At 53.2% G+C, this 22,325-nt stretch overlaps 1 protein-coding gene across 2 annotated transcripts in view; it reads left to right on the top strand.

The window, feature by feature from the left end:
* The first annotated feature begins 12,307 nt into the window (after window positions 1-12,307).
* Window positions 12,308-22,325, top strand: part of AGAP3 (ArfGAP with GTPase domain, ankyrin repeat and PH domain 3) — a 108,996-nt gene continuing 98,978 nt past the window's right edge. For both annotated transcript variants that reach the window (XM_035130149.2, XM_035130151.2), the window contains exon 1: window positions 12,308-12,842. In XM_035130149.2, coding sequence (XP_034986040.2) covers window positions 12,575-12,842 — 268 coding nt within the window. In that variant the 5' untranslated portion in view covers window positions 12,308-12,574. The remainder of the gene's footprint in view (window positions 12,843-22,325) is intronic.

Genomic DNA, 22,325 nt, shown 5'->3' with positions numbered 1-22,325 from the left:
TCCCCGCCTGCCAAATTTTCGACTTCCGGGCCCCTCTCGGGAGGGGGCGGGGCGAGAGCGGCAGCGCCGGCGCAGAGAGAGTTGCCTGCTGCCACGCGGGGGCGCCCTCGCTTCCCCGAAGCGCTTCGGCTCGTCGCGCAAGGCACGCCGGGGGCTGTAGTTGTGGCGCGCGGTGCCTTGTGGGTTCTCTTCCTCGCAGGGGATTGTGGGCGCTGTAGTTTTCCCTTCCCTGGCGGTGAAGGGGAGGAAGCGGAATGTGGGCGGAGTCGGGAGAAAGAAAGGGAACGCTTCTTTCAACGGCGCAGAGTTAAACTGTGGAACTCCTTGCCACAGGAGGCAGCGATGGCCACCAACCTGGACGGCTGAAAGGCCGCCAGCCAGGATAATAATACCAATACTAATACTACTACTAATAATAATACAGTAGTAATAATTTATTATTTATACCCCGCCCACCTGACTGGGTTCCCCCAGCCACTCTGGGCGGCTTCCAACCGAATATTAAAATACAATAATCTATTAAACATTAAAAGCTTCCCTAAACAGGGCTGCCTTCAGAAATGATAATGATAATAATAATAATAATAATAATTGGATGGCTGTGCTCTGGCTCCAGAATCGGAGGCAGAAATGCTTCCCAAGACCAGTTGCTCGAAAACGCAGGAGGGGAGAGTGGCTCTGTGTTCGAGTCCTGCTTGAGGTTTTCCCATTGGGGCATCTGGTTGGCCTCTGTGAGAACCGGATGCTGGGCTAGAGGCACATTGGCCTGATCCAGCAGGCTCTCCATAGGTTCTGCTGCTGAATTATTCCTCCCGCGTCCAACTAGAACTCATGGGCAGCATGAGAAGAGGCAAAAGAACTCTGTGCATCAGAGTTCAACAGTGGAACTCACTGCCACAGGAGGCCGTGCTTCTCAGCCTAGGAAACTTCCTGGCAGAAAGGCCCTTCTGAATCCCAAGGGTGACGGTCGCTTGGGCTGCGCAGAAGCCAAATCTCCCCGATAGCCACATGCAAGGCTAGGGACGGCCAGTAGCGAATTTCAGTTCAGCCCATAGGCAGCTTCGAGAGTAACTGGTTGAAGAAGACCCTCCATTCTCCTCCTCTCGGTCTTGATGTCCACAGATCCATAAGAAGATAAGGATCAGGCCACTGGCCATCAAAAGCCCTCTCCTCCTCTTTTAAAGCCATCTAGCGCGGTGGCCACCCCTGCCTCCTGAGGCAGAGAGTTCCACAGTTTAACTCTGTGCTGTGTGAAGGACTTTCTTTGATCTGCCCTGAATCTTCCAACATTCGGCTTCATTGTGCGCCCACCATCAGAGGATTAATTTAATGCCTTGAGGGATGGCATGGCGCAGGAATAAAATGCCTCCCCATCTACACTCCAACCCCAAGAGCCAGGATCAGGCAGGGCAGCGCCTGCTACCAGTCTGGACCACCTGATCCTACACCCTCTGCTCGATGACCCTCCTGGTCCCTTCCCACTCTGCCATTCTGTGTATTATTAGGGTTGTAGCTCAGCGACAGAACATCTGCTCTGCAGGCAGAAGGTCCTGAGTTCAATTCCCAGCAGCACCTCCAGGTAGGGCTGGCAAAGACGACTCCTTGAAGCCCTGGAGAGCCGCAGTTGCCAGTCAGTGTAGACAATATAGAGCTAGATGGTCTTAAGCAGCATAGTATGGTTGATTGAGAGGCAATGGAAGAATGCACCTTTGGCGGTGAGGTCAAGCTGTTGGAGGGTTGCTGCGCCTGCTGTGGCTGCAGAGACTGATACAGGAGAGACAGGTTGTGTTGCAGCTGGGGCAGACAAAGGTGTCGGTTGTGCTGCTGCAGACGGCGCTTCTCCCTGCCGTCATTCCTTCTCCGGTAATGGCTATGGGTGTACAACCCGACTGCCTGCCTGTCTCCAGGCACTGGGTTCATCTGCATGGGATTCCCACACAGCAGGGTGGATGTTGCCAGCCTTCCTGTCACACTGGCAGACATCTTGGTAACACAGAGTGGCTCTGCCAGTTGGCCTGGTGACGGAACCCAGCACCCCATTGGAGACCCTGCCAACTTCCCTTCCATCCCATTGCCATACCTGCCTTGACAACATGCTTGTCCGGCTCAGCATCAATGGAGTTTTCTGATTATGGTGGAGCCCAGGTAGACAAGCATGTGGTCCTCAGGGCTGATGCCTGGAGTGCTGGCGATGTCCTGGCCCAGGATGTTGGTCTTTGTCAGGCTGGTGATGAGGCCGAACTCCCCACAAGCTTGGGCAAAGCGGAGTGTGCTGTCAAGGCCGCATCATCGGCAAACATCTCACACGTAAGGATCAGCCCCACTTCACGCACCACTCTGGCGAGACAGTCCACGGGCAGGTAGGGTCTCATCCTGTGTACCAGATGGAGCTGGTAGACAGCTGCCCCGGACACAGAATTGACCTGTGCCTCCATGGACAGCTGTGAGTCCAGAATGACTCCCAGGCTGCACACCAGGTCCTTCAGGGGCACAGTTACCCCATTCAGGACCAGGGAGTCCCTCACACCCACCCGCCCCGTCCCCCAAAAAACAGTACTTCTGTCTTGTCAGGATTCAACCTCAATCTGTTGGCCACCATCCATCCTCCAACCGCTTCATGCCACTCTTTGTGGGGAAGGTGTCTGAGGATGGACCCTCACATGGGCCGGTGGCACGCATGTTCTTGTGGAAAGACACCATCATTTTGTGAAGCTGAAGTGGACATCTTATCAGGTGAAGCCGTGTGAAGAGTCCGTTTTGGCTGAGGAGGTTAAAGGCCTCGATGTACAAGGGGCGTCTCTGCTCTTGGCATTTCTCCTGCAGCTGGCACATGGAGAACATCATGTCAACCGTGGCTCAAGGTTGTGCTCACAACATTGTGACTCAGGATAAACCCTGTCGGTGAGAGACCGCAATTTGTTGGGAGTTACATGGACCAAGGCTGCCCCCCCAGTAGCAGGGTGATCCCATGGTAGTTCTTACTGTCATGGTGGTCACCTTCGTCACAATGCTGGAGTCGCGCATGTCTTGTGGCACGGATCCTTGTTCCCAACAGTGCGAGAAGAGGCTGAGCACCGAACCCAAAGGGTGCTCATCAATGGCTCCTCCTCATCCTGGAGAGTAGTGACTAGTGGGAAGAACCACAGGGTTCTGTCTTGGGCCCAGTCTTATTCAACATCTTTATCAATGACACGGATGATGGGCTTGAGGGCATCCTGATCAAGTTTGCAGATGGCACCAAATTGGGAGGGGTGGCTAATACCCCAGAGGACAGGATCACACTTCAAAATGACCTTAACAGATTAGACAACTGGGCCAAAGCAAACAAGATGAATTTTAACAGGGAGAAATGTAAAGTACTACACTTGGGCAAAAATAAATAAATAAATAAATAAATAAATGAAAGGCACAAATACAAAATGGGAGACACCTGGCTTGAAAGGGATCTAGGAGTCTTGGTAGACCACAAACTTGACATGAGTCAGCAGTGTGATGCAGCAGCTAAAAAAGCCAATGCAATTCTGGGCTGCATCAATAGGAGTATAGCATCTAGATCAAGGGAAGTAATAGTACCACTGTATTCTGCTCTGGTCAGACCTCACCTGGAGTACTGTGTCCAGTTCTGGGCACCACAGTTCAAGAAGGATACTGACAAGCTGGAACGTGTCCAGAGGAGGGCAACCAAAATGGTCAAAGGCCTGGAAACGATGCCTTATGAGGAACGGCTTAGGGAGCTGGGTATGTTTAGCCTAGAGAAGAGAAAGTTAAGGGGTGATATGATAGCCATGTTCAAATATATAAAAGGATTATTATTAATAGAATTTATACACTTCCCTATACCTGGAGGTCTCTAGGACTGGGCAATATATCAATATATCATCCAAGTCCATATCATAATATCAGTTTCATAATTTCAGTTTCATAGCCATGTTCAAATATATAAAAGGTTGCCATATAGAGGAGGGAGAAAGATTGTTTTCTGCTGCTCCAGAGAAGCGGACACGGAGCAATGGATTCAAACTACAAGAAAGAAGATTCCACCTGAACATTAGGAAGAACTTCCTGACAGTAAGAGCTGTTCGGCAGTGGAATTTGCTACCAAGGAGTGTGGTGGAGTCTCCTTCTTTGGAGGTTTTTAAGCAGAGGTTTGACAGGCATATGCCAAGAATGCTTTGATGGTGTTTCCTGCTCGGCAGGGGGTTGGACTAGATGGCCCTTGAGGTCTCTTCCAACTCTGTGATTCTATGGAAGAGTGTCCTGAGGGAGGAGCGGAGTCTGGCTTTCAGCACTTCTGGGGGGATTCCATGCCTGAGAGTTGAGGGCATTCTTGAGTTCGTCAAGGGAGGGAGGGTCAGGCAGAGTCTGGATTCTGTCCATTTCCTGTAGGTAGCGTTCTTGAGAGGCCTCTGCCCATCGCTTCATTGGCTTGCTGCAGTCTGTGAGGATCTCTCCTGACAAGGTTTTCCGTGGTGCATTTTGCCTGACTGTTGCCTCAAAGTCTTTCTTCATGCCTTCACATATTTTGCAAGCGTTGCCGCTGTCAGCAGTGAGCTGGATCCTCTGACACAGCTTTAGCCAGTAGCCATTGGCACATTGTCTGGCAATCCACTGGATATCGCTCCTTACCTTGTCTTCTCTCTCTCTCTCCAAATTGCACCTCCAGGTTTCCTTCTGAAGACTTTCTCACAAATGGAGGTTTAGGAGCAGCGTTTTCCTTCTCCTGGATGGGCTGCATTCCCAGGTTGACGAGCCCCTCATTTCGCTCCATGGCATGGGCAGAAAATGCCTTCTGGACTGTTGGACCCATTATGGGTTAGCTGGGATTCCTGAATTGCAGGAGGTTGGACTAGATGCCTCTGGGGGTCCCTCCCCACACTACAATGCCATGCTTCTAGGACTGCTGGGCTGGAGCGGAGTGTGTGTCATCGTTCAAGGACTTCTTTTCATTTGCTGGTTCACGAGGGGGCGGGACACACTATTTTGTATTTCCTCCCTGTGCTGCCATTGTTATCACTGTTTGGGGTTTCTCTGTTTTTATTTTTTTATATGCTGCATGGAATTTTAATATTTTATAGAATCAGTGAAGGGACCCCCAAGGATCATCTAGTTCAATCCCGTGCAATGCAGGAAGTATGATCTCTGTTGTGAACTACCCTGTGATCTTTGGATGAAGGGTGGTATACATAATAAGGATGATAATAATAATAATAATTCTCTTTTAGAGTGTTCTTCTCTGTGCGTGTTGCTTGGAGACGGTTTTAGGTTTAATAGATAAAAACATAAGGAGACCCTGCTGGCTCATCTAATCCAGCAGCCTCTTTGCACAACCAGTTGCCCCCAATGGGAAACCCGCAGGCGAGATCCGAGTTGGGAATTCATGGAGGCAAAGCAGCAGAACTCCCTTGGTTAGGAGCCACCAGCAGCCCTTTCCTCCATGCATTTGAAAGAAGCAAACAGTACCTTCCGGGGGAGAGGATATGGACTTGGAGCCCAATTGGCTTTCCCTCCCGAAAAAAGGCTATGATCCTGCGTACATAATAATAATAATAATAATAATAATAATAATAATAATAATAATTTTTATTTATACCCCGCCCTTCCCAGTCAAGACCGGGCTCAGGGCGGCTAACAACAAATAATAACACAAGTATAAAAGAAACAATTCAGTTAAAACGCAGATTAATACAATGTTAAAATTCAATTTTAAAATTAAAAATCTACGAATAAGATAAAACCATTATGAAATAAAACCTTAGGGGAGGGTAACCGTGGGGTCAGGCTGTGTCAGTCCGAAGGCCAAACGGAACAGCTCTGTCTTGCAGGCCCCATGAAAAGATGACAAATCCCGCAGGGCCCTAGTCTCCTGGGACAGAGCGTTCCACCAGGTCGGGGCCAGTACTGAGAAGGCCCTGGTCCTGGTCGAGGTCAGCCTAACCACCTTGTGACTCGGGATCTCCAATATGTTATTATTTGTGGACCTTAATGTCCTCTGTGGGTCATACCGGGAGAGGCCGTCCCGTAGGTACGAGGGTCCCAAGCCGCATAGGCCTTTAAAGGTCAAAACCAGCACCTTAAACCTGATCCTGTACTCCACCGGGAGCCAGCGCAGTTGGTAAAGCACTGGATGAATGTGATCCCATGGCTGGGACCCCGTAAGCAGCCTCGCCGCAGCATTCTGCACCCGCTGGAGTTTCTGGGTCAGTTTCGAGGGCAGCCCTGCGTAGAGCGAGTTACAATAATCAAGCCTAGAGGTGACTGTCGCATGGATCACTGTGGCCAGATCAGGGCGAGAGAGGTAGGGGACCAACTGCATCCCCTACCTCTCTTACGGAGAGTAAGCCCTACTGAACTTGGAGGCTATGCTTGCTTCATGTCCCGTTAGAGTTCACTGCCAGAGGGGGGTGCAGGAGCCTCGCCTTCCTTCTGGGTCACCCACCCACCCCCCATTGCAGTGACCAGTGGCTCGGTGTGGCTTCCCAGAGAGCAGTGCACTCTGGGAGAAGCTGCCCCCTTGTTGCCATCTCACACACCCCCGGGGTGGGGGTCATTTCACCCCATTCCTGCCCAGACTCTTGTGCTTTGGAACAACCGCCTGACCCGGAGCAGGTGGATCTTGGCCCAGCCCTTGCAAGGGGGAGCTGCTTGGCACAAAAACATGGCCAGCCTCTTGCCAGGGAGCAGCTGATGTGCAAAGGCCCTCCACCCCACCCTCTGGCATGGGAATGCTTCCCAGGCTTCCTACATGCTTGGGGTGGGGGACACTCTCCCTGCAATCCAACCAAGGGGCTCCTGGACAGCTTCCAGGCCTCCTCATGGAAATCCAAATAAACCCAAAGTTGGAGGATTCAGGATAAAAGGAACAAGCTCTTCACACAGCGTAGTTAAACTATGGAACTCCCTGCCGCAGGAGGCAGTGGTGCCTGCCAACCTGGGTGGTTTTAAAAGAGGATTGGAGAAATTCATGGAGGAGGGAGGGAGGGCAATCGTTGGCTGCTGGCCACGATGGCTGTGCTCTGCATTCACAGTCGGAGGCAGTGATTCTTCTGAATACCATCATCCCCTCCAACATTTCTCCAATGAAAATTTTGTTGTTGTTTAGTCGTGTCCGACTCTTCGTGACCCCATGGACCAGAGCACGCTAGGCACTCCTGTCTTGCACTGCCTCCCGCAGTTTGGTCAAACTCATGTTCGTAGCTTCGAGAACACTGTCCAACCATCTCGTCCTCCGTCGTCCCCTTCTCCTTGTGCCCTCAATCTTTCCCAACATCAGGGTCTTTTCCAAGGATTCTTCTCTTCTCATGAGGTGGCCAAAGTATTGGAGCCTCAGCTTCAGGATCTGTCCTTCCAGTGAGCACACAGGGCTGATTTCCTTCAGAATGGATAGGTTTGATCTTCTTGCAGTCCATGGGACTCTCAAGAGTCTTCTCCAGCACCATAATTCAAAAGCATCAATTCTTCTTCCAATGAAAATAGGGACGTCCTAAGGGAAAGCAGGACATTCCAGGATTAAAACAGAAACTGGGACGGCTTCTGTACATCCGGGATTGTCCCTGGAATATAGGGGCACTTGGAAGGTCTGCAATCACTGGAAACGGTAGGAGGGGAGAGTTGCTCTTGGGCTCAGATCCTACTTGCAGCCCAGGACCCTCGTACCTACGGGACCGCCTCTCCTGCTATGCCCCGTGGAGGACCTTAAGGTCCATAAGGAACAACACTTTGGAAGTCCTGAGCCCCAAGGAGCTTAGATTGGCCTCAACCAGCGCCAGGGCCTTTTCAGCCTGGTGGAACGCCCTACTGCAGGAGATCAGGGCCCTGGGGGATTTGACATCTTCCCACAGAGCCTGCAAGACATAGCTGTTCCGCCTGGCCTTTGGGCTGGACTCAGTCTAACCCCCCCCTCTCATTTATTTATTTTTGACAGAACCCCTTATATGGGATATGTATATAAAATTTCCCTCAGCTCCTTTTGCTGACCCATGTAAGACCAGCATGGATAGTGGGCCCCGGTAAATATTTGACGTTTTCTCCCCTTATGGCTTTGATCTATAGGCTACCACTAAAACGAGGCTGCATTTTAAACTGTGTATTCTAACTTACAGTATATTTTAATTAACTGTTTTTTGTTTCAAATGTTTTTACTGTATTTTACTGAGTGTTAGCTGCCCTGAAGGGATGTGGGTGGCGCTGTGGGTTAAACCACTGAGCCTAGGGTTTGCTGATCAGAAGGTCGGCGGTTCGAATCCCTGTGACGGGGTGAGCTCCCGTTGCTCGGTCCCAGCTCCTGCCAACCTAGCAGTTCGAAAGCACAAAGTGCAAGTAGATAAATAGGTACCACTCCGGCGGGAAAGTAAACGGCGTTTCTGTGCGCTGTTCTGGTTCACCAGAAGCGGCTTAGTCATGCTGGCCACATGACCTGGAAGCTGTACGCCGGCTCCCTCGGCCAGTAAAGCGAGATGAGCGCTGCAACCCCAGAGTCTGTCACGACTGGACCTAATGGTCAGGGGTCCCTTTACCTTTACTTTAGCTGCCCTGAGCCCAGTCTTGACTGGGGAATGAATAAAAAATTATTCTTAGTATTATTATTTCCCATTGAGGGCATCTGTTCAGCCACTATGAGAACAGGATCCTGGGTTAGTTGGGCCCCCTTTGGCCTGACCCAGCAAGGAGAGCTCTTTCCTTGCTGGGCAGCCCCGAGGAATGCAAAAAAGCTGCAGTCCTGCCTTGGTGTGAGGGCTGGGTGCGTCTGTCTGTCTGTCTGTCTGTCAGAGGGCAGCTGTGGGACCCAGTTTCCTTGCCAGTCTCCTGCTGCCCCCTGGATGAGTCACTCTGGCTCTGCTACCCAAACCTCCTATTAGGGCCTGGGGGTAATTAGCACCCAGCTGATCTGGCAGCTGGTGCCAATTAAATGCAGGATGTGTGCGTGTGCGCTTGGAGGGGGTACCGCTCTGGGCCTGAAGATGCCAGCAATGGGGTGGGTCTGCAACCCTCGGCTGACCCCCAGTTAGCGGATCTCCTGGAAGGCACAACTGGCCTTCTCTGGGGATGCATGCTGAGCGAGCGCAGCTCCTTCCTGGGCAGAGCGATCCTATGCAGCAATTAGGCAGGGGGGGAGGGAGGGAGGGAGAAATGCCAAGACTCTTCCTGCAGAGCAGGCTCTGCATGGGTCCAGGAGTGGGGGGGGGAGGGAGCACACTACATGCAGATGCCCAGGACATCCCAGAATGGTCTGAAAGGCACAACCACGCCCTGAGCATCTCTGGACAGGGTGCCCCTGCCCCCCCCATCCGGGATTGGGCTAGGGGCAACACCCCCAACCGAAGGGAGAAGGGAACTAACGACCCATCCAGACGAGGGGCTGGGCTGTATCCTGCAATGTGCACTTTGAAGGTTAGAAGATTTGAGACATAGAATCAGAGAGTTGGAAGGGACCCGAAGTTCTACACTTGGTCAGGAAGAGCCAGCTGCAGAAATATAGGATGGGGGGCACCTGGCTTGACAGCAGGACATGCGGGAAAAGGATCAGGGGTCTTGGTGGACCACAAGCCCAACAGGAGTCAACCGTGTGATGCAGCAGCAAAAAAAGCTGATGCTATTCTAGGCTGCATCAACAGAGGTCTAGGGTCCAGATCAAGGGAGGTCATGGTCCAGCTCTCTTCTGCCTTGGTCAGACATACACCTGGAATCCTGTGTCCAGTTCTTGTTGTTGTTTAGTCGTTCAGTCGTGTCCGACTCTTCGTGACCCCATGGACCATAGCACGCCAGGCACTCCCGTCTTCCACTGCCTCCCGCAGTTTGGTCAAACTCATGTTCGTAGCTTGGAGAACACTGTCCAACCATCTCATCCTCTGTTGTCCCCTTCTCCTTGTGCCCTCCATCTTTCCCAACATCAGGGTCTTTTCCAAGGATTCTTCTCTTCTCATGAGGTGGCCAAAGTATTGGAGCCTCAGCTTCAGGATCTGTCCTTCCAGTGAGCACTCAGGGCTGATTTCCTTCAGAATGGAGAGGTTTGATCTTCTTGCAGTCCATGGGACTCTCAAGAGTCTCCTCCAGCACCATAATTCAAAAGCATCCATTCTTCGGCGATCAGCCTTCTTTATGGTCCAGCTCTCACTTCCATACATCACTACTGGGAAAAGCATAGCTTTAACTATACGGACCTTTGTAGGCCAGGTGATGTCTCTGCTTTTTAAGATGCTGTCTAGGTTTGAGATGCTATTTAGGTTCTGGGCACCAGAATTGAAGAAGGATGTGGACAAGCTGGAATGTGTGCAGAGGAGGGCAACCAAGAGGATCAAGGGTCTGGAAACCATGTCTGATGAGGAACGGTTGAAGGAGCTGGGGATGTTTAGTCTGGAAAAGAGGAGCCTTAGTCTGGAAAAGAGGGCTGTCATATGGAGGAGGGAGTGTGCTTGTTTTCTCTTGTTCTGGAGGGCAGGATCTGAACCTATGGATTCAAGTTACAAGAAAGTAGATTCTGACTATACATCAGGAAGAACCTCCTGAAGCTGTTTGATGGCACAATGTACTATCTGGGAAGGTTTTGGACTCTCCTTCTCTGGGTTTTTTAAAGAGAGGTGGAATGGTCACCTGTCAATGATTCTTTAGCTGTGATTCCTGCATTGTAGGAGGTTGGACTAGAAGACCCTGGGGGTCCCTTCCAATGTTACAATTCTGCGATGTAACCAGTGCTATTTTTCTAGAAAGAGAGGTGCCGGAACTCACCATGAACGCCTCCCTTGTTCTCTTAGAATGGCAATGGCCCCCACCTGAGGGGGTCAGAACTGAGTTCCAGTGAGTTCCAGCTGGAAAAAAGCCCTGAATGTAACTAAAGATAAGGAAGAAAGCAATGACATATTTTTATGAAGCTCAGGGCCAGTTTAGAGAGAAGATGGACTGGATTTCCAATTAATGATCCTGTTGTAAATTGTGTTTTGTTGTTGTTGGTGTTTTTTTTTTTAAAAAAAAAAGACTATGAATCTGCCATTCCTGACTTGCTTTGCTGGCCTGATTTATGCTGTTCTGTTAGTTTTTAATATTTTAGATACTGATGTTTGCCACTTAAAATTTGTTTTATATTTGTTGTTAATATTTTAGATCTTGACGTTTCCTATTGAAAAAAATGCTTGACTCTTAAGTCTCTGAAATAAATGAAATGAACTCCATGCTCTCTGGGTTGAGCTGAGGGCAGAGACTGACCTATTCTAGGCTCCCAAGCAGCTCTCTCTGTGTCTCTGGCTCTCTCCATCTTCCTTGGATATTTCTGTGAAGCATCCTCCCCCCCCTGGGCCTGCACTCTCGGTGGGAACCAACCCCCAGGTACGTCCCTGGCCTTGGAGGAAATGGGTCACCCCCCAATTGCAGCCGCTGCCACCTCCCCTATTGGAGGCATCAAACTGGGCAGGCGAAAGGAAGGAAGGAAGGAAGGAAGGAAGGAAGGAAGGAAGGAAGGAAGGAAGGAAGGAAGGAAGGAAGGAAGGAAGGAAGGAAGGAAGGAAGGGCTTCTCAGCGCAGAGTTCAAGTGATGGGCTTCCAAAGGAAGCTTTGGCCAAGCTGGGGGGGGGGGGGGTGAAGGCCATCTTGGAGGCACAGGAGCCAACTCCTAGGCGGCCAGGTCCCTTCACACACACCCCCAATAAAATATCTGAGGGGGCTGACCCCCCCAAAGGTTGATGGACATTGCCATTAAAATGGTGTGCATGTGCCACATCTTGTGATCGGTCATGGAGGGCGAGGCTTACCTCCCCCCCCCTATTTTATTCAGTTTGGCGCTCCTGGCAAGAGCGAAGGCTACGAGCCAGTTCAAGAAGGAGCCCCGTTGTCTCGGCTCCCCCTTCGGAAGCCCCCGCCGCCGCGAGGGGAGAGCTGCTCTTGCGCGCGACTTCCCGAGAGCCCCCCCCCACCCGTGGGAAAAGGCTGCTGGACTGGGGCTGATCCCCCCGGCGGGCTCTTCCTCCTCGCCCCGACGGCCCGGCCCGGCCTGCCTTCCCGTTGCCAGCCGCGCTCCTCCTTCCCCGGGACCCCCGCCCGCCCGGCCCCCTCCTCCGAGGGTCCCTGCAAGGCGTCCGAGGGCCACGCGCGGCTCCCCCCCGACGGCGCGGCTGCGCGCCTTACATAAGCGTTGGCCGGGCTTGCGCAGGCGGCTCCTTGCCGCCGCCGCCGCATCCCTGCATCCCTCCTCCCTCTTTGCCGCCCTCCTCCTCCTCCTCCCTCCTTCCTTCCTTCCTTCCTTCCCTCCGTCCGGGGGCGGTGCCAGCCCGGCGCTGACGCGGGAGGAGGAGCGGGGGCGGCTGCGTGACGCGGGGCCGCCGCCGCCGCTGCTTCTGCTGCTTCTGCTGGCGGGGCCGCCGGCCGGAGAGGAGGACCAGCAGCCAGCCCAGCCGCGCCGGGAGCCGCCATGCAGCGCCGGGAGCCCGCCGCCCCGGCCGCCGCCGCCGCCCGCCGCTGAGCCGCCCCACCGACCGCGTGTCCGCCGCCGCCGCAGCAGCCGCGCCTCGCCCGCCGCCCCGTCGAGCCTCGCCGTTGTCCTCCTCCTCCTCCTCGTCGTCGTCGTCGTCCTCCTCCTCCCGCGCCGGCCATGAACTTCCAGGGCGGGCCGGGGGGGCAGGGCGGCGGGCCGGGCTCGCAGCAGAGCCTGGCGGCGCCGGGGGGCCCGTCGGGCCCGTCGGGCGCGGGCGGCTCGCCTTCGCCGCAGTTCGGCCTGTCCAACTCGGCGGCCATCCGCGCCGAGATCGGGCGCTTCGAGTCGGTGCACCCCAACATCTACGCCATCTACGACCTGGTCGAGCGCGTCGACGACCTGGCGCTGCAGAGCCAGATCCGGGAGCACGTCATCTCCATCGAGGGTGAGAGAGAGAGAGAGACCCCCGGCCTCGGGGGGGCAGCCGGCGGGGGCGGGCCGGCGGAGGGGCGGCGGCCTCGACGGGGGGATGGGGCTGCTTGTGGGGGGGGGGGAGATCGAGGGGTGGAGCGGGGGCTCTCAGGCGCCGCCCGCTGCGGCCTCTGGCTCTGCTCAGCCTCTGGGATGCTCGGGGAAGGATGCGGCCAAAGGGCTGTGGAGCGCCTGCCTTGCAAGAGGAGCCGCCGCCTCCTCCGCCTCGAGGGGGGGGGGCTGTTATGTGTGCATCTCTCTCTCCTGCAGCAGAAAATGGAGCTCCCGATTTGGGGGGGGGGGAGGTTTTATTGGCTCTGCAGAGAGGCTGTGATTAATCCCTTGCCAAATGTCACTCCTTCCTTCCTTTCTTTCTTTCCTTCCTTCCTTCCTTCCGTTCTCTCCTCTTGCATCCCACCCCCACCTCACCACGTGCTTTGGCACTTGGCAGAGTTTGTTGGCAGTTTGCAAGGGACCCTGGTTTTGGGTGCGGGGAGGGGGAGAAAGGAGACCCTCCTTGGCATGCCTCGCACAAAGCCAGCCAGGTTCCCTCCCTCCCTCCACACCCCATGCCTGTGGCTGCCCTTGGCTGTGCCCTTCCTGCCTGGCCAGAGAGGGGGCATCCCGGCAGCAGGACCCCCCCCACTGCCAGATGTGCCCCAAAGGGATGGAACATTGTTGGCCAGCTGGGGGTCAGGAGAACCTCCAGGGCTGGGCAGTGGACCCTGGTGTGCAAAGCAGCTCATCCTGAACGCCAGGAAGACACCCCCCAAAAAACAGCCCCCAAATCATCCACCTAGCAAGGGAGTCCTGGGCTTGGGTGTTGTTGCAGGCAACGACTGGGGGGCAGTTTGTGAGGAGGGCAGAGGGGAAGGCCCCAAACACGTCCAAGGAACCAATGGCTGCCCCCCCCCCCCCGCTTCTCCTGCCTGGTAAAGTCTGCAATGAACCTGGCTTCAGTTATAGAGGTCCCCTCTGCACGAGCTCAGAGGCACTGTTTTCATGCCAGTGCTCCGAGGCTGAACCTCCAGTGCCAGAGGCCCAGCAGGTGCTCTCTGGAAGGGTCCTGAGGCTGGAGTGCCTAGGCCAGAGAGCCATTCTGCCTTTGGTTGGGGTCTGGTTGTGAAAGCATCCCTCTGGGGCAGACCCTGGGGGAGGGGGGGGGCTCGGTGCTATGGAGACTGTGGCAGTAATGGCAGCATCCTCCATTTCCCTTGGTTTTTGCTGGCGGCTCCGTCTCTGCGCAGGAGGCCCTTCTGCGTGGCGCTGCCTGCTCCAGTTGCTGTTGTTCCGCGTGGCCAGGGGGCTCTGGGAGGGGAGCTCTGGTGGGGGGGGCATGCTGCTGTTCTGCTTGCACCCCGTTTCTCTCTCCCTTGCTAAGAAGGGCAGCCTGGGGGAGTGGAAGCTGTCAGGCAGGGGAGGCGGGTGGCACCTTCTTGTGCCCGGCCTGGGCGTGGAACTGCTCAGAAAGCCTTGCCCTGAGGCAGCGCAGCACCTGCGCTCCGCTGGCAGGTTGGCAAACCTGTAGCGCCACCTCCCCACCTGTGCTGCTTGGCAGGAGGAGCTCTCGGGGAGCCTCTTTGCTCGAAGGACGGAAACGATTCCAGGTGAGAGATTGGCGTCCGACAAAGGATGGGGGGGGGGAGAGAGAGAGAGAGAGAATGGTGTCACCTGCATCCCAGGAGCTTGGGGTGGACCCCTGTGAAAAGAAGGGCAGAGTCTGAACTATTCCTGAGCATCCCTGGGTGGAAGAAGGAAAGAGACATGCAGAAGCTGGCAGGATGGGAGGGAGGTTGGTGCAGAAGGGAATGGAAGCCATACAGGGAGGTTGACTTTGAGCTTCCGCTGGTGATCGGGGCGGGGGGGGGATTTCTGCCTCCCGCTACTATTTGGGAGCTGGTTGTTGTTGTTGTTTAGTTGTTTAGTCGTGTCCGACTCTTCGTGACCCCATGGACCAGAGCACGCCAGGCACTCCTGTCTTGCACTGCCTCCCGCAGTTTGGTCAATCTCATGTTCGTAGCTTCGAGAACACTGTCCAACCATCTTGTCCTCTGTCGTCCCCTTCTCCTAGTGCCCTCCATCTTTCCCAACATCAGGGTCTTTTCCAAGGATTCTTCTCTTCTCATGAGGTGGCCAAAGTATTGGAGCCTCAGCTTCATGATCTGTCCTTCCAGTGAGCACTCAGGGCTGATTTCCTTCAGAATGGAGAGGTTTGATCTTCTTGCAGTCCATGGGACTCTCAAGTCCATGGGAGCTGGTAGGAGCCTCAAAAGTATTACGATAGTCCACTCTGCTGCCAAGGGCAGGATGGGGCCTTGGCGGCAGCAGGAGAAACCAGGGAAAGGTCTTCTCTTCTCTTGCTCTCTTCACGCCTTCTGTCTGCCTGTGGCCTGGCATTCATTGCTTGGTAGGAAGGGAGGGGCCTGGCAAGAGCCCCTCCTGAAAGGGCTACCTGGGCGACACCTGGGGCTGAGGTGGCATCGCTGGTTTTGGAGGCAGGGATCCTGTCAGGAGCTGGAAAGGCTAGGTCAATCCACAGGTGCCATCCTTATGCTGAGGACTTGCCTGGCTCTGGCCTTCGATGCCAGAAGTCGAGGGGTGAGGGTGGTGTTGAATCCCGCACCCATCCTGTATCCTTCTGTGGGCGTCCTTTTCCCTTCCAGAATCTATATCTAGCATCCAGGTGCAGCCAAGGGCACTCCTCAAAGGCAGCCTCCTTGGGTGTCCTGGGTCTGTGTTCGAAATCTGCCAGGCACATTTTGCACCTTGCAACCAAGTGAGGATGCCTGAGTGCCAGGAGGGTGCCCGACATCGCCACCATCTGGAGATGCATGCCTGCACCTTGGATCCTGACTGTTTTCACACACTAGCAATCCATCCTGTAGAATTCTAACCATTCTATTTTATCTGCACAATCAGAATGAATTTCAGGAACCCAAATGCTTTTTCCGTGCAGCCTGAGCAGGAGAAGAGACCAGTGTTATAGTGAATTATTGTCGCTTGTCTTCGCTTCCCCCACCCGACTGCCCTGCTCACAGTTGTGAAGAATATCCCTATGTTATGAATGATCTGTGTCACCATTAAGAAAAACAGGTCAGAATGGGCCAATATAGATGTGGGTTGTCCCTGGATCAAGAGCCTTTCCTTCTTTAAGTCCTCAAAGCTCTTCACCCAACTCAGGCTTGTCATACGAACAAGCTGGATGTTCAATCACACTCCATCCATCATTTGAAAAATGACTTTAGAGAGCCATCTTGCCCAAAAATGTCAAGGAGACATTCTGTTTTGGTGACTGTAACTTGGGTTCTGAGGTGCCATTTGGCACCTAGCTGATATAGCTGAGTTTCTAACACTAGTCTGGCCATGTTTAGATTGCTGTAGCACAGATATGGGGGGGGGGGCACCTCAGCAGCTGGCCCACGTGGTCCTCAGCCTTTAGGAATTGCCTTCCTCTGGCCTTGCTACTCGCTGGATGCCAGCTGGGTACCCTGGCATTGTTACCTGTGCCATACCTGTTCACTAGGTGCGTGACAGTGGTGACCAGGCTAGGAGGACCTCTGAGGAGCCCAGCAGGTGGGCCGGATCAAATCCCTTAAGTCGACTACGAGTTGCTTGAAGGAAGACTTTCTCTTGTCAGTTCCGGGTCTCCGTTTCGTAGGAGGCTCACGAAGTTGCATGACGAGACAGGAAGAAAAACTTCGCACTGTGCCTAATTTTATACACATCTGTCATGTTACCTCTTATTCACCTTTTTATTTATTTCTTTTTTTTCTTTTTCTTTTTTGTAAACGGAAAATCTCCCAATGCTGCAACTTTTCCTCAGAGGGGAGTTTCTGCATCCCCTTCTCCGTCATTTTCGGAACCTTCTCCAGCTGTGCGATATCCTCTTGGAGGAGAGGCGAACAGAACGGGACGCAGGCCTCCCAAATCACATCATTGATGGCATGATGGCAGTTTTATTTCCGGTTCCTTTCCTAATGATCTCTGGCGTGGGGAATTTGCTGCTTCCAGTTTCACCTTAACTTATGTCCAAGTTAAAAAGCGCGTGTACTAATTCTACACTTTGTGAGGGCGCTTTCCACATCCCTCTATGGGGAGCAGCTCCACTTGTTTCCGCTCACCACTTCCGGTTCTTTAGCCAGCTTCTGACTGAAAAAGAGGAGGACTTCTCCTCTCGCCCCACAACCATTCAGCTTCCTCTGGAGTCTTTAACGAAGATCTCCACTAGGGCAACCAAAATGGTCAAAGGCCTGGAAACGATGCCTTATGAGGCACGGCTTAGGGAGCTGGGTATGTTTAGCCTGGAGAAGAGAAGGTTAAGGGGTGATATGATAGCCATGTTCAAATATATGAAAGGATGTCATATAGAGGAGGGAGAAAGGTTGTTTTCTGCTGCTCCAGAGAAGCGGACACGGAGCAATGGATTCAAACTACAAGAAAGAAGATTCCACCTAAACATCAGGAAGAACTTCCTGACAGTAAGAGCTGTTCGACAGTGGAATTTGCTGCCAAGGAGTGTGGTGGAGTCTCCTTCTTTGGAGGTCTTTAAGCAGAGGCTTGACAGGCATATGTCAAGAATGCTTTGATGGTGTTTCCTGCTTGGCAGGGGGTTGGACTGGATGGCCCTTGTGGTCTCTTCCAACTCTATGATTCTAATTAGTTGCCATTCCGATAGGCCAGCATCAATGTGTCGGTCCCAATAACTGGCATGCCTTTCTTTAGTTTATCCTGGGTTCTTCCTGCATTGCAGGGGGTTGGACTAGATGGCCCTTGGGGGTCCTTTCTGATTCTGCAGTTCTCTGATTCTTGTTAGGACTTGCTGAGGTGACCGTGTTGCTTTCAGCCTCTGTACAGGTGAGCATCAGGTAGAGAAGGTTTCAGTGTTGTTGTGGTCCCAGTGAAAGAGACACCATACAGGAATGGAAAGTGAGTTTCTTCGCCTGATCCATGTTTCCAACATAAAGGAAGATAGTTTCTGGTCTTCTTGTGACGCCTCTTAGGAGTCATATTTTGCTTAGTCATTAACTGGTTGCAGTTTCCCCTTCAGTTGATACAAAATGAGACATTCTTGCTTTTAGTCCACCTGTGTTCCTATGGATCAAGGAAAGGGGCTCTTGCAGAACTTTTAGCCTGCTCTTTCAAATCTGTAGTTTGGCAAAACTGTACAAATGCCCAGTGTTTCGTTTGCTTCTCTGTTTTGTTCCCACTAGCGAAAGACGAATTCACACACCTGAACTTTTTGGCTTTGCAGTTTAACCTTCCTAAGATCTCAGTTGAATTAACTATATTTGATATATTCGTATGTGTGTTGTAGGCAATTTTGTATCACAGTTAAGCTTTGGCAGAAGTTGCTTCCTTCCCTTCTGCAATTTTGGGCTGGGGAGGAGAGCAAGGCTTGCAAGGGGTTCCTGCTCTCTGCCTCTGGGGCCCGGAAACGAGTTCTGCTCCTGTACCCTTTTACATTGAAGGGACTCTTACTCTGAGCTAACCATAGGAAAGGGAATCATATAATTGTAGAATCGTAGAGTTGGAGGGGACCCCAGGGGCAGGGCCGGCTCTTCATAGACCCCCGGTGGCGCAGTGCACCACGGCGCGGGGCTGGTAAGCTGGGCGCCGGGCTGGCAAGGAGGAGAAACCAATTGTGCCCTGCGAGGGCGGGGAGGGCGGCAGAGCGATCTCCGCCCCTCAGCACCAGGGCGCGCGATCTGCTCAAGACGGCCCTGCCCAGGGATCCTCTAGTCCACCCCCCTACAATGCGGGAATCTCAACTGAAGCATCCCTGGGGGGTGGCCACCCACCCTCCGCTTAAGAACCCCCCAGGAAGGAGGGTTCACCACCTTCTGAGAGAGGCTCTTACTGCCAGAAAGTTCCTGCCAGGTGTTTAGTCCGAATCTCCTTTCTTGTAGTTTGCTTGGTGCCAGACAGTGGGGCAACTAGCTTAGTGTCAACTCTTCTCTTCTCCACCGCCACTTCCCCCCCCCCAAAAGTGTATTGTGGGCAGAGGGCTGGTAATTTTATTATTATTATTATTGCACATTCCCAGGATCTGCCCCACGGCCTCCCCATTCCATTCCAGATGTGTGGGTTGTGCCCCTTGGCTTGGGCTGCAGAGTTCGTTTGGGCTGCTTGGGGGGGGTCTCTGAAGAAACCTGGAGTCCTGGGGAAGAAGAGCCGAAGTGTGGGGTAGTCCAGCAGTGTGGCAGGGAGGCGGCTCTGATTCCTGCAATGTAGGGGGTTGGACTAGATCTCTCTTGGAGTCCCTTCCAACCCTACAATTCTGTGATTCTGTGGGTCACTCCCAGCCATACCCTCTCCTCAGGGCTCTTACGGCTAGAGTACAAAACGCCCCACGTTTTTCCTTCTGGGTTTTCTGTGACTTGGATCGGATCCTGCGTCAGCTGCCTTGTGTTTGTGCCTCAAGAACTCCGCTGACCGACAGGCAGGGGTGGCAGCTCTGGGGGGGCTGGAGTGCGGCAGATTCCTGGGCGTGGGCCTGTCTCTTGCAATTCGTCTTGTGCTGGAGCCTGGAGGCGGCAAGTGTTCTGGGGGTGGGGACAGGCACCCGCCCGTCTTGTATGGCTCTGCAGTTTGAAAGACAAGCTTCTAGTCCGCCCTCCCTCCCCCATGTTTCTTGGCCGCTCAGCCTTACCCTTTTTTTGTGGGGGAGGCGGGCGCTGGCAACTCTCTGGTACCTCCTCTCCTTATCTCATAGGTCACCATTTATTGTGGAACGAGCGCCATAGTATTATTATTTATTAAATTTGTATACCACCCTTCATCCGAAGATCACAGGGCGATTCACAACATAGACATGCAAAGTGAGAAACCAAAATGCAGGATAAGAAGAGGAGCAAAAGCAAACCCACAGCCCCCCCCAAAAAAACAGATTGAAAAGGCCATCGAATGTTAATCAGCCAAGGCCTGGTTAGAGAGAAACGTTTTCACCTGGTGCCTAAAGATATGTAATGATGGTGCCCAGTGAGCTTCCCTGGGGGGAGCGTCCCACAGACAGGGAGCCACTGCAGAAAAGGCCCTGCTCTTGTGTTGCCACCCTCCGGACCTCTAGAGGAAGAGGCACACGAAGAAGGGCCTCAGAAGATGATCTCGGGGTCCGGGTAGGTTCAGGTGGAAAGAGGCAGTCCTTGAGGTATTGTGATCCTGAGCCGTTTAAGGCAGGGATCCCCAGACTATGGCCTGCGGGCTGGATACGGCCCAAAGGGTCATTTATCCGGCCTGCAGCTTCCGCTGCCGCCACCTGCTCTTACCGGCGCGGCTGCCCATTTCTGGTTCGCAGGAACTCCAGAAATAGCTTGCGTGTATGTGAAAGCGTCATTTCCGGCACACTTTCGGGCCAGAGGAGGCCTGTGCACATGCGCACAAGCTATTTCCAGTGCTCCTGCGACCCGGAAGTGCGTTGGAAATAGCATGTGCACATGCGTATGGGTGCGCGCGACCCCCGTCCTCCGGCCCACCGCGCAATTGCTGCAGGCGCCGGCCCGAAGCCCAGTAAGTTTGGAGACCTTTAAGGCTTGATAGGTCAAAACCAGCATTTTGAACTGGGTCCGGAAACTGCCAGTGCAGTTGGACCAGGATTGGTGTGAGATGCTCAAACCGTCTTGGTGAGCAGCCTGGCCGCTGAATTCTGCACCAACTGAAGTCTCTGAACTGTCTTCAGAGGCAGCCCTACGTAGAAGGCATTGCAGCAATCTAACCTTGAGGTTGCCAGAGCATAGACAACAGTAGGTAGGCTGTCCTTGGGCCACCAGCCAAAGGTGATGGAAGGCACTCCGGGCCACTGAGGCCGCCTGAGCCTCGAGCGACAGCAAAGGATCCAGGAGGCCCCCCAAGTGACGAACCTGCTCCTTCAGAGGAAGTGTAACCCCACCAAGAGCAGGCGACCTCCCAGCCATCTGGTCTAGGGAACCACCCACTAACAGAGCCCCAGTTGCACCTTAAAGACCAACTAAGTTTTTATTTTTGGTATGAGCTTTCGTGTGCATGCACACTTCTTCAGATACACTGAAACAGAATCCACCAGACCCTTATGTATATTTAGAGGGTGGGGTGATGGGAATGGGTGATGGGCTGATAGGAGTGGTAAACCTGTTGATGGCTGTTAACGACTGCTGATGACTGCAATTGGTTCTGCGGGGGAAAAGCAAGGGCTGAGGCGCTAACGAAAGCTTGATCATGCATACTGAGATAAGAATCCAATGTCTTTGTTCATCCCAGGTGGCTCCATGGTTTTAAGCTTGCTAATGAGTTCCAATTCAGCAACTTCTCTTTCCAGTCTGTTCCTGAAATTTTTCTGTAATAAAACAGCTGCTTTGAGATCTTGTCTAGAATGTCCTGGGAGATTGAAGTGTTCTCCTACTGGTTTCTCTGTCTTGTGGTTCCTGATGTCAGATTTATGTCCATTTATCCTTTGGCGTAGGGTTTGGCCTGTTTGTCCAATATAGAGAGCTGAAGGGCACTGTTGGCATTTGATGGCATACACAATGTTAGAATTAAATTAAATTAAATTTAATTCATACACAATGTTAGAATTAAATTAAATTAAATAGTCCTGAGATGGTATGTTGGATGTTGTTGGGGCCAGTGATGGTGTTTTCCGGGTGTATGTGGCAGCAAAGTTGGCATCTGGGTTTATTGCAGGCTCTGACCAACACGGCTACCTACCTGTAACTAGAGCCCCGGTTGTATCTGGATTGAGCTTCAGTCTGTTGGCTCTCATCCAGCCCATTACTGAGGCAAGACACTGGTCCACGCTTCCACTGCCTCACCTGCAGATGTCAAGGAGAAATGGAGCTGAGAGTCACCAGTATATTGCTGGCAACATACCCCAAACCTCAGAATAACACAACTAGGTGGTTTCATGTAGATGTGAAACAGCATATAGGGGATAGAATTGAGTCCTCCAAAACCCCACACTGAAGGCTCCACGGGGCCGAAGAACACCCCCCCCCCGAGCATCACCCTCTTGGAACGACCACCTGAGTAGGACCGGAACCACCACAAAGCGGTGCCCCCCCCTAGTCCCAAAGGATCCCATGGTTGATGGAATCCAAAGCCACTGAGAGGTCGAGGAGAATAAACAGGGACACATCCCCCCCCCTCCCGACTGAGGTCATCATCCAGGGCGACCAAAGCAGCCGTTTCTGTGCTAAACCCAGGCCTAAACGCGATGGAAATGGATCCAGAAAACCCGCTTCCTCCCGGAGTGCCTGGATCTGGTCTGCGACCACCCGCTCAAGAACCTAAGAATAGTAATTTAGGGGGTTTGCTTGGTTTTGCCGCTTGTTTCCAAGCAACAGAAGACATTTCTGTCACGTTTTCAAAGATTATTTCCTCTCAAACGGGGTGTGTGTGTGTGTGTGCGAGGAGGGAGCTGACGTCTGCTATCTGGGCTGCCGGGATGGGGAGTGGGGGCTGCTTGGGGCTTCAGCATCCCTCTTTG

The sequence above is a fragment of the Zootoca vivipara genome, chromosome 12 (assembly GCF_963506605.1).
Source record: "Zootoca vivipara chromosome 12, rZooViv1.1, whole genome shotgun sequence".
In the NCBI taxonomy this organism is placed as follows: Eukaryota; Metazoa; Chordata; class Lepidosauria; order Squamata; family Lacertidae; genus Zootoca; species Zootoca vivipara.
This window is presented reverse-complemented; position numbering and strand designations above follow the sequence as displayed.